The sequence below is a fragment of the Tachysurus fulvidraco genome, chromosome 6 (genome assembly GCF_022655615.1).
Source record: "Tachysurus fulvidraco isolate hzauxx_2018 chromosome 6, HZAU_PFXX_2.0, whole genome shotgun sequence".
NCBI classification, from domain to species: Eukaryota; Metazoa; Chordata; class Actinopteri; order Siluriformes; family Bagridae; genus Tachysurus; species Tachysurus fulvidraco.
Window position 1 is genome coordinate 23,740,868 of NC_062523.1, and position 17,955 is coordinate 23,758,822.

Consider the following 17,955-nt stretch of genomic DNA (forward strand, 5'->3'; position numbering starts at 1 on the left):
TGTCCTTGTCAACAATACTAACAATAGGGTGGTGTGATGAGTTAATTATATTCATCTAAAGTCTCTTTAAAGTGGTTTCTTTCTTTTATACCATAGCTGTATGTTAACCATTACAGTTTTTTTTTTTTATTTAAGAAGAACACATCATACTTTTTGGACATTTATGATTACATTGAATCCTTTGTCTGTTAAAAACAACTCATTATTTATGTTGTAACAGCCGTAAATGAATTTGTTCACCAGCCTCTCTGTTTCCTTTCTCTTGAAGCTATTAAGAAATAAACGGTTGTACAGTAACTGTTCCCCATGTTATTTTCCCTTTTTTCTGTGTTTTCTGTGTCTATAGACATGGTAGTGTATTAGGGCACATGCATTCATTTAAACCTGTGAATTTCATTGGTTTACATTTATTTATATTGTGCATTATGTATTTATATTGTACATTAATTTAGATTTACTAATTTATCTAGATATTAATAATCTTAACCTTTCTGTAAAAAAAAACAACAAATCGACATGACAAAGAATCCAAATAAGAGAATTATAATATTGTACATTTAAACGCCACAACCTTTATTTAAATAGGCTTTTTATTTAAAGAGAGTAAAAGGTCACAGTGAGGTTTCGATGAGTGATGAATGACTAAATAATTTGAAATGTTGTGTCATCTGAAAAGCAATCAAAGTAATGAAGATATTGATTTATGTACATAATAGACTAATGAACTGTCACTCACACCATGTGTCAAATAAATCAACATAAAACATTATCTTCTGGATTACACTGCAAAAGTGTTCACTGTGATAGTACATGGTCATTCCCAATCTGGGTTTACATACAGTTGTAGAAATCCTCTCAGATTCTACACACAATCACATTTGTTTTCTCGTGATCTTGTCATAACAAGCTGTTTTCCCGCGACCACAACTTAATGTTCTCGCAATCTCGACATAACAAGGTTTTTGCCTCATTATCATGATTTATATAAGTCCTTTTATCCTGATCTCGACACAACAAGCTATTTTTTCGTGACCACGATTTAATTTTTTCGTAATGTTGACATGAGCTGTTTTCTGTCACGATCTAAACGTTTTTTCATGACGTAATCATATTGTGAGAAAAATCTTGAGACTTGCCAAAGTTTTTGGTTTATGATGTCATTTAAACAGAATTTTTCAAACATCATTTTGCAGCAATAAAGACTTCCATCTCTCGCAAGCTGGCTGGCAATGAAACTGACCTCAGGGACGCTATATTGTCTTTGATGACCTGACAGCCTAATTCTTATGTGGAAATTGTCAATCACGAACAGACAGAGAGCTGTTTCAGTTTCAGCCTCTAATCAAAATAAAAGCAAATGCGATCATCCATGAAAACCAGAAATACGACTTTTGTTACGTCAAGATCGCAAGAAACTTGAGCCGTGATCACGATAAAATAAGAAAGAAAAAAAAAATAATATTACATGGCCTCTTAGGACTTTGGTATATTACACATGCACTTAATATGTTTAAAATGATAAACCCTGCTTTCCGATAGCATTTCTATCTTATTTAAAATACAAAGAGAAGATGTTTCAGTTGGCCTTTGCAGTATGTAATAACTGCAGGATTAATGTACAGTGTTGAAATTGATTAACTATTTGTCAGACTGACAAACATGTTATTATTTTCTATCTGTAATTCACAAAGAAAGCTATATATTAAGACAGGCATCAGTACAGTTTTTTTGTCTGTTAAACCTTTCGTGATGCATACTGTATGAGGCTTGATTCAAATGTGCTTTCATGATCATCTTGAATAATGCACATTTCTTATCTAATATGTAATATGTGCACTAGATTATTAAATGTTTGATTGTACTATTCAGTCAAGGCACAAATAATCTTCCAGGTTTTGATAGTTGAAGAAGCAAAAACTATGACCAAGCGTGAATCCTTGATTTGGTCTAAGTTTCACCTGTCAGCTTGCCCAAGTCTGTCATGCTACACACACTGTCTGCATGACGTCCCCACCTGAGCGAGGCAAACGTCAACACCTTGAACAGTGAGTCTTTAATGATGAGTTCTCTTTGGCATTCACAGTAACACAACACTCAATTCTTCTAAATAAGTGTTTGACACTCGTACACAAGGGATTGAGGTCCTTTTTCACAGTCTTGACCTGGTTGAAGTGTTATTTTGGCTTATAAACTCTCACATTGCTTGACTTATGTGCAATATTAAGCAGTGATGTTTCGGTAATGTTTTTTTTTAATGTGTTCAGAACGATGAAGCGGTTATTCTCTCGGGTTAACATTTTTCACAGACAGTGATGTATTCTGCGAAAAAAAATTATATTTTGTATTTTGAAATAATTTCATGAATGGTCTCAGTGTTATTTCACACATGCAAATTACCAATCCATTCCTCGTTTATTTTACTTTCCCATACAATCTCAGTACAACTTAAATTACTCTGTCATACAGTATTCCCACTTCTAATACTATACAGAAGTTTCAGTGAAACCAAATAAAGTGCTCTGATACAGATTCTCTCTTTTTCCTGATCTCTATCTTTCTTATTATTGTCTACATCAAATGGCCTTTTAAGGGACCCCTGTGTAAAAAAAACAAACAAAAAAAACCCTAAAGTCTAAAAATCATAACTCATTTCTTTGCTAATACTAATAACAAAGAATTTCAACACATACAAAAAAAATCTAAAAATACTTGGTTATTTTTTCCAATTTTTTGGTGTCTGGCGGCTGGGATGAGAATTGGTTGATGATAAGCAATCAAGGTCTAGTAGATTGATGATGAAGAGCGAAGTGCCTGAAGATTCGTTTGATAGAATTTTAAAGTGCGCTCGTTGAGAGCAGCAACCAGAAAAGGATTGAAGTAAAAAAAAAAAAAAATCAGTTGCAGCTGAAAGAAATGTAAGTGTTTGTTCACAGATGTCCACCACTCACGATTTCTAAATTTTCATGGATGAGATAATGTTATTCATTTGAGAATTAAATTCAGTTGAAATAACAGTTTACTCAAACTGTAAAGTCTTAAAATGTTCCAGAATTCTGGTTTCAATGTTCATAATTTGGTATTTATAGACCGGCAATGTAGTTATTTTACCCCAATTTCCCACCAGGATGAATTAAATCATATCTTCTGTAGCACTTGTTTGTTAGTCCATATTGCATTCGGTCTCAAGTTGGTTTATTTTTGCCCAGACTTTTTTAGAATATACACATGACATTAAACGACATGGTCAAAATTGTTACATGGACACCTGATAGTCACACCTGTATGTGCTTGTTGGTTCCAGATGTAGTTTCTCTCAATATCGTTAAAATAACCTTCACTCATGTGGTGATTTGTCTTCATAATGTTATAGTACAGTATATAAAGGCATTCTAAATGAACGTGTGCTTCCACATGAATGGCAATAATATGAAAACAGTCTACATATGGGTATGATAATCAGATGTCCATATACTTAATCCATAATCTCAAATATGATTACACCCCAATCACACTGCTAGGTCAGGCCGCGTTTTGCTGCTACTGGAACCACTGGTCTTACTAAAGCTACGTTTGTCTCTGAAAAAGCTACTATTGGACATTGGTGTGGAAGGAGCACTGGGTAGCACTTCAGCAGGCCTGTTTCCGCAAGATACAATGGTAGGCCGATGGTCATAGTTCATTCTTAAGAAATCCTCCCCTGCCACCAGGTCATCATGACTGCGCTGGCAGTGCTGCTCAGTGGCCAGGTTGGCTGAGTTCTGCTGGTGGGCCAAGCGGTTGGTGAATGGTTGGTAGCCAGAATGGATGGAATGAACATGGTGATGTACATTTCCAGGTGATGGTGATCCTCTTCCTGATGCTAAGCACTGATCAAAATCTGGAGGTGGAGTGCAGTTCTTGGCAAGATGTGACTGGGAGCTGCTTGGAAAGTTGGGTGTCATAGTTGCATTAACAGCTTTGCTGCTTTTGCTGTTGGTTTCTATGTTGCTGTTATTGGCACGTCTTTCAACATATTTACGGAAGCAGCTATTGCACTGCTTCCAGCCAAGGTAATAAAGCTCCAAAACGCTGAGGAATAGAGAGACGGCTGCCACGACCAGCATGAACACAATGAATACGTTCTTCTCCGTAGGACGAGACATGTAGCAGTTGACTGTGTTAGGACATGGTAAAGTGTTACAGTGGTACAACGACTCCAAAAAGATACCATATATCATATATTGGACCACAATGAAGGTCACTTCCATGACCGATCGAATCAGGATGCTCAATACATAAGTCTGCAGCAGAGCACCTTTCAGATGAATCTTGTTTGGTGCTTCAGAAGGCCTATCCTTGTGCTCCAGGTACTCCTTTTCACCACTTCCTGGTTCCGCTCCTCCATCAACTGCCTCACGCTCCTCTTGCTCTTGCCGCCGGCGTTTCTCTTCCCTACGTACAATATGCATGGCATGGCCAACATAGATAAGTGAAGGTGTGGAGACAAAGACGATCTGGAGCACCCAATAACGGATGTGGGCAATGGGGAAGGCACGATCATAACAGACGTTTGTGCAACCGGGCTGCTGGGTGTCACACATGAAGTCAGACTGCTCATCACCCCAAGAAGACTCGGCTGCTGTACCCAGGACCAGGATACGGAAAATAAAAAGGATGGTGAGCCACACTTTCCCGACAGAGGTGGAGTGCTCCTGCACCTCTTCCAGGAAGTTACCAAGGAGACTCCAGTCCCCCATGGTTCCTCAGAGTCAACACTTCTGCTCCCTTCTGACAGCCTCTGGGAGAAAATAAAAAAATGCAGCTCTGTTTAGTATCTTTAATGAGCATTTACTGTATGGAGTCAGGGAAGCAGAACTAGAGCAAGATTTGAACTGGCATGTATTATTTGTAATTCTTCTTTTATATTTAATTCGTTCTGCAGGTGGCACTAATACTCCATTGTTTTACCATTTATCTTTGGATTCTGTACTCTGTCAGAAAAAAATGTACAGATACCTTTTTTTTTTGTTTTGCAAGGTACAGATAATGGAAACCGATACTTGCTCAAAGGTTATTGAACATTTAAGTTCATTTAACATTGGACATTTAACACCTTATTATGGGAGTTTGTTGTGTACATATAAATATTAATAAATGTATCTATCACTAAATCTAATCAGTATGGCCAATAATCTTTACCCGACTTTTTTTTTTTTTTTTTACATATAGCACATTTGTATAACTTCAGCTGCTGCCATCTGTCAGTCCCCAGTAAGCCCGTCATGTAGATATGTTGTGCATGTATGTTAAGTGTGTTATTAAGAGAGTGGACAGCCCACAGTACAGGCACAGAGGGATAAATGTTTCTAATCCTGGCATGCTTCTCCTTAGTTTTATGGCCAGTTTGGATAACGGCTGGCTTCTGTGGCCTTGGCTTGACCGGGCACGGTACGATGATGCCGGGGGCATAGGAATTGGCCCTCTGCATGACTGATCTAAAACCTAGAGAGAATGACCATTTTAGACAACACTGCAGCTATCCTGTACCACCTGACCTATTGTGTTTTTATTTTTAATTTGAGATTCATTTGAGTTTGCACAGACCAAATCTATAATTATTAGCTTACCACAAAAAATTAAACATGCGTTCCATTCCATGGTCTAGTGGAAATGTTCATGTTTTATGAATGACTCCATGATAACAAAATCTTTTTGTCTGTGAGTCACACGACAACTGGGTGAGTCACATATCTGTTGAGACAGAATTTATATGCTGAGACAGCTGTGTAGAGCAAATCTTGTAATTACATTTTGTGAGAAATCGAATAAAAATAAGGAAAAAGTCCAATGTCTAGTGTTCTTGGATGTTGTCGGTGTTTCTTATTTAAAAAAAAAAATAGTGAAAGCTATTAAATAAAGACTCATCATTAAAGACATTACACAACAATTATCATTAAGATTAATGTAATAGAACTTTCTGTAAAAGTTCTGCCAAACTTCATTTTTGGGACCTAATCTGCTGGATATGCATTCTGCCTCCAATTATCTCAACTGGGCTTAGGTAAAAAAAAAAAAAAAAAAACCACATAATTATGTAATAATCTAAAATATTTTCTCTCCTATCTGTGACACAAATCATAGTTCCAATGAAAACAATGGCAAGCCAATTTTTTTCTCCTTAAACTAACCTGACCCTTGAAATGACATTCATTTTGAGTTGACTTTTAAGATAAAAGGGTAAAGTTGCACAACTCCGTTTTTCTTTTGGGCAGAGCTCATTTCCTAGCCAGAAAAATGTTAACTGAAATAGATGTATAAGTAAGATCCATTGAATCAACCGAATACTGCATTTTATTGTTTGTCTGTGGGATCTTTGAAAATCTATGATTATTATTCCCATTTGGAAATACGAGCACTTAAGCTGCGTACCATGTGTATATGCGTTCCTATGTTCATATGTGTGATTCATATGTGCATACTTTAATCTGTCACTTTGGTTCCATCCGGCACTAGAACTTTACCTTGCTTTAGCTAAGACCAAATATGGAGTCAACTTATAGAGGCTCTTTCATATATTCGTACTGCAGTGACATGTCAAAACAGTCTGGATCATTAAGACACTTAACCTGATCAATGACCAACACAAAGTGCAGCTGAGTAATCTTACAAGTATGTTGTTTGCACATATGCAAGACGTCTTATCCTGAACCTGATAATAATGAGCTAAGAAGACCGTAGAAGTGTGGTGGAAGGTGTTTCAGAGTATCTGATGAATGCTAAGTTGAAATGAAAGTTTCCTAAGTCACAAATTAAGTTTACTTACTTAATAAGGATTTACAACTGTATGTGCAATTTCTGTATACTACCTCTGTAATAGGGCAGTATACAGAAATTGGGAGTAAAATTTACCACATGCACTCATGCAGCTACTCCAAGACATCAATCCAGGGGTGTCACTAGCAATTTTGGGCCCTATGAAAGAAAATTAAACTACTACTGTTACTACCAATTAAAATGATCTCTGAAGGCTGCAGAGGTGCATGGGCCCTTAGAATCATCCTAACTTTCCCCCCCTTAGTGGCGCCCCTGCATCAATCCTTCAGCTTTAATTAAGGCATTGTATCAATGCCATATAAAACAGTAGGAGTAAACCACAAGGATCTGCAGAACAATGCTATCTGATATATCTCTGACATACAGCACCAATTTATGACAGAAGGAATTTCCTTAATATCAGAATTAATGTCCAATGCTGATGTACTTTACAAGCTTTATGGCACAGGGCCCAGCAGTAAAAGAATGGCAGATGGCATTAAAATTGCCTGAAAGCAACTAAAAGCACACTATGTTCTAAAATGCACCACTTTATTGAAAGTCAGGTTTAACGATTGAAACTTTATGTGAAAAAAGGTCTTTATTACTTATACAGGGTTTATTAATCTTAAGCTTGGTGTTCTTATCATTAATACTGAAAAACAAAGACAGGGAGTTTTAAAATGACTGTTAATCATGTTATTTCAGTAGAGGGACAAAGAAAACTAAACATGTTTAAGATTTTGGTGTTTAAGGTTTTCATTACTTACTCATTCATTACTTGTCCGTATTGTTTATTAAAGTCATTAAAGTTATAGCTCTGCTGATGACAATTTCTAATTTACCTCAGAGAACAGCCATGATACTGTACATTTATTGTTACAACTTTTCTTTTCTTTTCTTTTCTTTTCTTTTCTTTTCTTTTCTTTTCTTTTCTTTTCTTTGTTAAGCCATTGCACTAGAACTTTTTAAAATCTTAAATACACTTTGGATATTAATTTCTGACTGTATGATACATTGCTATCTATAAAAATGAACAAAAGTTCACAGCAGAGCTAAAAACAGTAGTAGCCATTTGCAAAATCATGCATTTTTTCTCAGAGCATTCTTTGCCAACAAAATCTGGCAGGCCCAAAGTTTTCCATGGGTTAAAGGTGGGTTAGAAGTCATTTGTATTGTAATATATTCTAGATTTGATTTTTACTTTTTTCTTACAACTACAGACTTTTTCAACTTTTTTAAATTAAACTATCTAAGCAGATGTCATGGACTCTGGATTACAAGTCCAGTGCCTGGGTACTTAGTATGTTGCAGGACATATGAGTTCATCTTAATGTGGTGACTGAGACGGTGAATAAACCATACGCAGCAATAGCAGATATGCACTGTGGGAATTTTCAAGGGTCACAGTTTCACCCACAGACATTCTAGATGGTCTGGAACACTAAGTTAAACGGATATGATGGAACATAATCTCTAACTTACAGTGCAACATCTCCATCATGACAAGTGGTTCAGCATTTGGATAATATTCGAAATAATTCCCAATATTTCTATAGGGTGTGTGGGGTGTAAAGTTTTTGAAATAACAGACAGTGTACTGATCCATCGCAAAACTATGTATACAATATCCTGGTGAATGTTTGCATTGATTTTTATCCATTTTAAGATGTTCTGTTTTTTATACTGATTCCTCAGTAAAACGATCTATTTGAAATGCAGTTGGAAAAACTTTGAGTGTTTACCCAGGACTCTCTAACAACAAACTAGTGAACTTCCTTTTAAAGCATTCAACTGAATGAATCTAACAAAGTCAAGTGTGTGTGTGTGTGTGTGTGTGTGTGTGTGTGTGTGTGTGTGTGTGTGTGTGTGTGTGTGTGTGTGTGTGTGTGTGTGTTTTGTGTCTGACATGCCAGTAATTCTCTGTGTGCTAAATACTTTGCTGTCTGTGTGTGTGTTTGTTTGTTTGCATGATTGTGTGTATGTGCTGCCAGTGGCCTTGGTGGGAACAGAATGTTAGACACTTAGAAAACAGCAATGCGACGGAAATATCCATCTGATTCATTGCCATTTCAGTCTCCGTCTTTCCCTCTCCTTTATCCCCCTTCTCTCTCGTTTTTTTTCACATCTTCCTTTTCTTCTTTTCTTAGGAAGCAATTTTAAACAATATGATTTCCTCTAGACTAGCTCTCACAGGAGTCACAGTGTGAAAGGATAACCGGCTCTCTTTCCTTGTTTCCCATAAAGTGTATGTATGGGTGAGTGAGTGGGTGAGTGAGTGAGTTAGTAAGTGAGTGAGTGAAAAAAAGAGAGAGAGAAGTTATTGAGAGGATATAGAGGGTCACTTGATCAAGCCATTTTTTTACATGCCTAGACAATGCACCTGACATTCCACCAGACAGCTGAACCTTATCACCAGACATTTATGAGATCTTGTAGGCAAGGGTGACCAAACATGCTGGTTTCTTCAAAACATGAACAATAAGAGGGCAAGACACACACACACACACACACACACACACACACACACACACACACACACACACACACACACACACACACACACACACACACACACACACACACACACACACACACACACTGCTAGTTGAACAATGAAAACAGCAAACACACACATTTTTGTACAGTGACCTAAGGGGAAGGGGAGACTGTTTACATCGTCTAATTAGATGCTTTAATGATCATTTGATAAAATCAGGCTCTGTTTGTAGAATATTAAGCTTAAAAGGAAGAGAGATAATCAGGACCGTTTGTGTGGATAATGACATTATCCATTAGATAATGACTGAATAGATCCTGTCTTCTGATTTTTTTTTTTTTTTGATCAGTAACGCATTCTCCAGATTGTTTTTTTACTCATCAGGATGTAAAAATGGAAACAAGTGCTTCTATTTATACTCATGATAAAACGAAGAACTTTGTTATCTTAATGAGTGACTGATTGAGTGTATGTGTTTTTGTTTATAACTGTAAGTCACGTAGTTAGGCTTAGCCTGAGGGTAAATGATGATGACAGTATATTAAGCCTTTTATGGATGTAATGTAGGTACTAAAATTAGATGTGTAATGCCCTGTATATGCGCATGTGATGCAGGATAATACAATGGTAATGCACGGTATGTGACGTATAAAGAAGCTGTGCTGGAAACATTTGTAAAGCCATATTTTAAATCATTGCCTCTTGACTTTGGAAATCTTCAGCCCACCACAGAAGACAAGATTTTATCTGATGTATATTAAAAATTGCACTGTATATGGTTTTCTAGTTAACTGCACAATGTTTTTAAGCTTTATAAGGATTTAAGAATATGTTTGTGAAAGAAAAGCTGTGTCTATCAAATATTTTCATCATATCCAGGATGCCAGGTCTTGTTATATATTTGAAAGAGACACAAGTAGACTTATGCAATACTGAATTGCTCAATATCTCAAAAAGTGACACTTATGACTGAGTCTCAGTCTTAACCTGGATGAATCTTTGAACATACTCTGTTCTCTATGAATATATCACTGTCAAGTCTTAGTAATAACAAAAATAAACTTAAGAATAACATACCACCCTATACCCTCCCCCAGTTAAGTGAACTGCGAAAGTTCTGGTAACGCTCTGTGAAGGTGCCAGGCTGCGTTGGCATGTGCTGCCTTGCTGGTTTTCCTCAAAGCACTGATGTTGCCGTGGGCACGCTGATGCTGAAGCCATAAGAGGTTCTGTAGCGTCCACACATGGCCTCTACCTCAACCAGTTAAGGATAAATATTTACAAAAGCCCAATCCGTCAAACCAGAGACCAGTGACGACCAGTGTCGCACCATCGACTGACATTACACTTAGCATGATAATGTTTGAATTGTTTCAAGGTGAAGGTCTGATGCCGAAGGTACTGATCTGGGCTGAGCATGCATCTGTATAAACCACATCTATTCCTTAAGCAACATACAGTATTCAATAGCACTATCAGCCTTGCTGCACTGCTTGGGGATTATTTCAAACAGCATTGAGTAAGAGAGAATCAGTAACGTGAACTTTGACAGCTGTAGGAAGGCACTGAGCTTATTCTATATCCATAAATAACTCTCTGTTACTGGATACCACACACCATCACGACTTCCAGCTGGAGCATAAACCTGTGAGTAAAGATGGTTTCAAACTTGAACCTGCACATGGTGGTGATATAGACTGAAAAAAAGACAGCAGTCAGAATGATTCATTCGGTTAAGTCAGAAGGATTCATTCTGTTCTCTATATTTTTTGTCAGTGTCTCGGACGAGGATGAAAAGCTAAGACTGCTAAGATCTGAGAGGGATCTAGACCATCATCAACCCACACATGTAAAAAAAAATCATAATAAATAAACAGACGCCATCGTTGCTTGACAAATAGATAGCCTGGTAGCTGTCCTCACAACAGTTAAGGGACAAGACAGTTGTGCTTGTGAGGTTACTAAGTGAATAATGTGTTACCTTAAAAGGCGGTTCAGCCATGCTCTCAGCTTACACTGAACACAGATCTACGCTACAGTTAAAGAGACTCCCTCAAACTATGATATATTTGTGAACATGTACAGCATTCCCAATCATTGCACAGAGACATTGCTTTTACAGAGTAGTATATTGCTTATACTCTGCCATTTAAATCAGTTCATCTGTATATGTATATGTCTTGAGATGAAAAAAAAATGTATATTTTATTTATTGATTGCTATTTTTCAGCATTTTCACATGTATAGCATATCTTTAACATTTAATCTATTTAATATTTAACTTAGTTTTGCAGCAGTGAAAGACAGAATCCTACATTTCTGTGATCTTCCTATAATAAATATAATACCAGACACTAATATTACTCAGTAATAGCCCCACACATGTATGTTTTCTACAACCATTTAAACATTATTCAATTATGGAGGACTTTAGCACATATTCAGCTTCTCTAAGTAAACACATTTACACACACAGATTTTAGACTGCTTTTAAAAGAGAGTCTTTAATCTCAATTGTCTCAGTGTCTACCACAATAACTGACCATGCCCGGGCCCCCTGTGGTGTTGCCATTAGAGCAATTAAAAAAAATTAATGGATTAAAGCTGCATAAACTAAGAGGACAGACTGTGAATATTAGCACTAGAGTATGATACGAAGTGGTTTATGCTCTTTGTACACAAAAAGCAAACTTTGGTAATCCACTGTGTACACTCTTATGATGGATTGCCTTTGACAAGAAAAATAGAGACAGGAGACGTGTGCCGACTGACTCAAGTAATCTTCAGTTGCAGCTGTTCTCCTGGGTCATGTATATATATATATATATATATATATATATATATATATATATATATATATATATATATATATATATATATATAAAGCAAATTTTCTAACGCCGCAAAATTGTAACTTGTAGTATAACAGCTTGTAGTATTTATTACAAACTTAACTTTTCACTTCAGCTTGTTAGTGTAGACAATTTTATTACTGTCAATGTTATTAACCAAATTTGCACCATTTATCTTCATCATATGTCATTATCATTCTCTGGTGCTAATTTTAGGTTGTTATATACAGTATGTTCAAGTCATGCTTAGATAAATCACATTTATGTAGTGCAGGTTTATACCGGTGTCATAAACCAGTCCAGGATGTCACGGAAATGGCAAAAACACACAGCCATGTATAGTATAAAAGTAAAAAACGCTTAACATACAACCCTTTATTATTTTCGGCTTATTCTTGAGATATGGTTTGTTTACAAAGTTAATCTTAATTTGATTTTTAAACTGACTTTTCCAAGTTTTATTTTCCACACAGCAGTGACATATTAGTAAACACATAGGATTTTATTTAGCTTTTAGAGGATAAGGTTTTAATCTCTGATCTTTATCCAGTGACTCTGACTTTTCCTATCTGCTCTATTCACTTTAATGTGTGTTCAGGAAAAAGCAGTGAGCATTTGATATTCACAACTTCAAAGACTTAACAAAGAGGAGTTCATCATTACCTGTACCACAGTCTCTATAAAACAGACGAGTGAGTGTGAGAGCAGCTCAGCGTTCTTGCTCTTGATTCCCGCGCATGAGAAGGAAAGTCCTTATACTGTTGCTCCAGGGTACTTGGGGTTCTAGCCCTGATGGTGCGACGATGGACAATGATGCACTCTGTAAAGATCTGCAGATATGTATGATGATGATAAGCTGCTTCTGCTGCACTGAAGCTGGTGACACGCTCTGTAAGAGTTATGAAAATGAGGGCATGAGTGGGGCAAACAGAGAAATACTGGGCCATCTCTGGGAGTGTTTCCTATCGCCCCCAACCACCACCCCCTCCAGGACATACACAAGCACACACACGTCCTCCTCCCTCTTCTCTTCCTCCCTCACTTGCCCTGCTCTTCACTTGCTGGCACATTATTTTGGTGAGAAGAATACCAGAGTGTAAGAAAAGGAAGTGAGATTGTATTAGAACACAATGGGTGTTCGACTCAGTCTACTTGTAAAGTTTTAGTGCTTCTGGTTTGCACTCTTGTACATGTGCCTTAGTGGGATTACGTGTGTTTGTGTGTGTGTGTGTGTGTGTGTGTGTGTGTGTGTGTGTGTGTGTGTGTGTGTGTGTGTGTGTGTGTGTGTGTGTTTCTGTGTGTGATTAAAAGTGTATATATGTAATCTGTTATTCAATCATTACCTCCTATTACGTACTTACTTAAATATGCATACCAACAAATGTATAATTGTGTGTGAAATATTTAAAAATGTATACATTATTTATTGATTTATTAATTTATTTATTGAGAGTATAGAATGAATGCAATGTCTAGTATAGCTTAAATTTGAAGTATGAAATGTTTTTTAAACCTTTCATGAACATTATGTTCTTTCATTGTATTCTGTATGAAGTTATCTGTTACCAATAACTTCAGTGTGTCTCATCGATCTACACCCCATTTTCTGTTTCTCTTATTTTCACTATTCTTCATTCCCTTCGGTGGCATGCAGCTGATATCTGCAGGTCTTATATAATAGAAATTATTTTCGTTCATTTCCACCTTGCTGTAGGGTGAGAGCATGTATGCTATAAAAGAGGGAGAGACAGAGAGTGTGTGTGGGTGTATGTGTGTGTGTGTGTCGGTGTGTGATGACATGCATTTATATTTGTAATGTTCACATTTTTGTTTTGATTCCACCTTGCTGTAGGGTGTCTGCTGTGTGTGCATATGGGTGTGAGATTGGACCTTTTTGCATTTAAGCCCTCCTTTCTGTAGGGTTTGTGTGTTTGTGTTTGGCTATGTTTTTATATCTTGGTAGAAAAACCTTTTTTTCTTGTATTTTAAAATCTAAAATAGGCAAAATAATTCCTTTTACTTGTAGGCATAGCATTAATTAGCTGCATTAATTATTATGCCAATCCTTACAAGTGCATGTGTGTGTGTGTGTGTGTGTGTGTGTGTGTGTGTGTGTGTGTGTGTGTGTGTGTGTGTGTGTGTGTGTGTGTGTGTTTCACAAAAGCTTAGTCCTAAGGCTTAATTTAGTTTACAGAAAACCATAAGTACATGAGGACAGTGGTGGTAACATGTCATTATTATCCTTGCTCACTTAATATGCTGTGTAAAACTTCTAAAAGTGATCAGAAAAACTTTCACCTCTCAGTGGGACCTCTTATAGAAATTGCCATATTGTGCATTCTATACGTTTGTATTAAGCTAATTTATTGGTTGCTTTTATTTCTGCTGTTTATAAGCTCTTATAGTATTTTTTTTCCCTATACATTTATATTTGTGTATGTGTTCGTCTTTGTGCATCTGTGTCTCTTAGGCAGGCTCTAACACCTTAAGACATGATATAATACACACTAGCAGACACCAAGGCCAGTGTTTAACTGTGCAAACAGACTATAGGTCGAATTGTAGAAATGTCATCCATCCTTTCCAAAATCACTTCACAGTTTTGCCACATAAATAAACTCACTAATCCTCCCTTGCCTGCTGCACACATTAAGAAAGCAGAAAAGAATAACCACTCACTTAACGATTAGAAGCAATTTGAGCTCACTGTTTTCCTCCCTCTCTTCTCTCCCTTCTATTAAAGTCTCATTACAAGCCACCATTAATGAGTACTTGATTTAAGTAAAACGACAGAGCACCGCCTTCTCTGTTAATGTTTGTCATAGAAACAAATCACAGATGAAATCATGTTGTTTGAAAACAAATGACAATGAGCTCATATGAAATGTTTTTTTAACCTACATGTGAAGAAAATATCACTTGTATATTTCTAACACAATATTAAAAAGTGAATATTAAAGTTTACAAAATTTATTAGGTGCCTTTATTCAGTTAGCCTTTTGGCAAAGTTCCTTATGCTAGTCCACTACATCAGAGAATAAGAGTACAAACAGTTTAAATCCTGTTGTGGCAGCATAGTATATAAAAATAATGAAAACAAAGGGCTAACTAATTGCTTTGTGACGCGTTAGGTCTGTGCTCCTAGTTACAAAATTCTATGAAAATTGTTATAAATGTGGGCGATTCCCTTTAAAATTAAACAGAAGATCCAAGTAAAGATAAAAGTTTTTCATAAAGCATCTTATCCCATAAAAGAGCCCTTATCGTCAAAAAGTGCTAGGAATACTAAGGAGGACCTTTAAGGCTTATGAGTTTCTTTAGCAGAGGAGAAAATGGGCAGAATGTGAAGAGGGAGAAGTGTATTGTAAACAATATTTAATAATGATAGTGAATTAATAAGATGATACAGATTTGTTTAGGGATTATTTCTGTGACCAATCATATTAGAGGTAACATCTCAAACATTGCAGAAATGGCAGAAATATATTGTGCTGCTATGGCATTAAGAGATCTACACTAACACTAACATCTTAGAAACATTGCTGAAAAACCAAAGCATCAGAAATTATATAATTTGTCTCTATGACATTTCTGCACTGTGTTGGAGATGTTTACATTTAAATTACATTTATAACATACAGATGTTAGCGCATCTCTAATATGATCAGTCATGAACGAATAATCCCTACACAATATAGACCCAAATATCTTAACATAGAGACAAAGTGAGGGCTTATAACAGACCAGATTTTAAAAACGTTCCTATATATTTTTATTGGACAACCAATCACAGTCTTCAAAAGAATGTGTCATACCTAGTAAGGATGTTAGCCCCGCCTCCTCTCTAAGATAAAACTTGTATTTTCCTTACTCAGAGTTGTTCTGAGGTCCTAAATCACTCTTAAGATAAGCCCAGAGGTGTTATGGAGCTAAAAACCTCAAATAAAGTGAGTATAGAAATTGGCAAAGCCTAGGCAATCATGTTTGCTTGGTCCACAGTACTAGATTATATGCACTGTGCGGGTCTAGCTTATGTGAATATCCGAACTGAATTACTTAAGTGCAATGGGGACCAGTGGTAAGGGATATGGATGCATAGTAAATCCCAAACAGGCACACAATCAGACTCCAGTTAAAAAAGTGCATTGCTAACACTACAAAATGCATTAATCAGCACTGCTAAAACAATGAAAAAGTCAGTATCCTGTTTTTTATAGAGAACAGTAGAAATCAAAGGTAGATGCTGGCTTCTCCTGCACTTAGAGTCTCTATGAGCAGACATGGCCATACAGACAAACACAGGAAGAGGTGTGTGGGCGCCACAAAGAGTGTGCTTCTGTGTGTCTCTGTTGTGTGTTGCACTGGGCTATTTTATAACAAGACCTAAGGACACATTTCATTTGTCAGTAAAAAATAGCTTGGGATGGAAGAAGACCTTCTTTGGTTAAAGCTTTACTTGTCTTTATTTGTTTGACTGTGCATTGACATCTTTTGCAGTAAACATCATACAGTAGTATGTTATGCTTCACAAACATAGCTCCACAATTCTCTGCTTTTCATATATAAGCCAATTCACTTCCAGTTATGTTTCATGAATTATTTATGCCTCCATTTTTGGAATTGCTGAAGCTGTTTAAATGTATACATACATATATGTATGTCTGTAATCTATTATAGAGCACAGATTGTAGAGCAAACATTCTGGCAGTGTAAAACAAAATTGCCTTCTGGCCTACATTTGTATCCACAACATATTTATTGCTTTGAAAAGCTTAACATTGTCTTGAAATGTTATTTAATGAAACAGTTTTGCTCATTAAATTGTGTTGGGATTTTTCATAATTAATGCCTGCTGCTCAGAACTTTGGAGTTTAGAGACAGAGATTAAAATAAAATTCAGCTTTGGCTATTTACACATGTGTGAGTTACAGTAAGTATTACAACTAATTCTAGATTTATTATTTAAAAGGCTATTCAATTAAAAGGCTATGTATCTTGTAACTTAAAATTAGAGACCTGTAGGTCACATGGTGTAGCTCATGGGTTTTATTTATATCTAATTAAACAGTCTGACCATGTACTGTATTTGCTGGGAAGCCTAATGCTGGAAAGATTGGCAACTATCTTGAATGCTTTTTATTTGTAAACAATTGTTCTCACTGTAGAATTGTGAATTTCATTTCCCTTTAGAGATGGCCTCATAACCTTTCCCAGATTGATGAACTCGAATGATATAGAGACACGCATATCTCATGATATATAGACACACACATGAGAGCTACAGAACACCAATGAAATATATGTCATAGGCTTAAGTCTTAAGTCCTAACCTTGTGCAATTCATTAGTAACACATGGCTACTTATTACTCGGATATTTAGTACAGGATAGTATAGGAGATACAAGGAATGTGGTAGCCTAGTGGTTAAGGTGTTGGACTAATAAACAGAAGGTTGAGAGATCAAATCCTCTGGCCAGCAAGGTGCTATTACTGAGGCCCTCAGTACAATGTACAGTAAGTTGCTCTGGATAAGTGTCTATGCCAAAGTATAGGGTTACCTTTCCCTACATGTAATTTTGGAATGTTATTCCTTTGTTCTAGTTTTTAGGTCCTGATAAATAAAAACTTTTTGGAGTTGGGCCCTTCTGTGGTATTACTTCCTTGCCACTTGCCTTTCTGCATTCATAGCTTTTGTATCATGAATTGGCAATGTTCTTTATTCTTAAACTCTTGGTGGCAGTGTGCAACACTGAATATTGAGAGAATTTCTGTTTGAGTTTTATTGTATCATGTCATGTTATTAGCACAACT

General features: G+C 36.4%; 1 protein-coding gene across 1 annotated transcript; it reads right to left on the reverse strand.

The window, feature by feature from the left end:
* Positions 1–2,056: 2,056 nt before the first annotated feature.
* Positions 2,057–13,110, reverse strand: gja5a (gap junction protein, alpha 5a). Its single transcript, XM_027143661.2, has 2 exons — positions 12,808–13,110; positions 2,057–4,777 (listed from the first exon to the last, which is right to left on the reverse strand). The coding sequence occupies exon 2, from the start codon at positions 4,734–4,736 to the stop codon at positions 3,507–3,509; it is 1,230 nt and encodes a 409-aa protein (XP_026999462.1). The 5' UTR covers positions 4,737–4,777; positions 12,808–13,110; the 3' UTR covers positions 2,057–3,506.
* Positions 13,111–17,955: the final 4,845 nt, after the last annotated feature.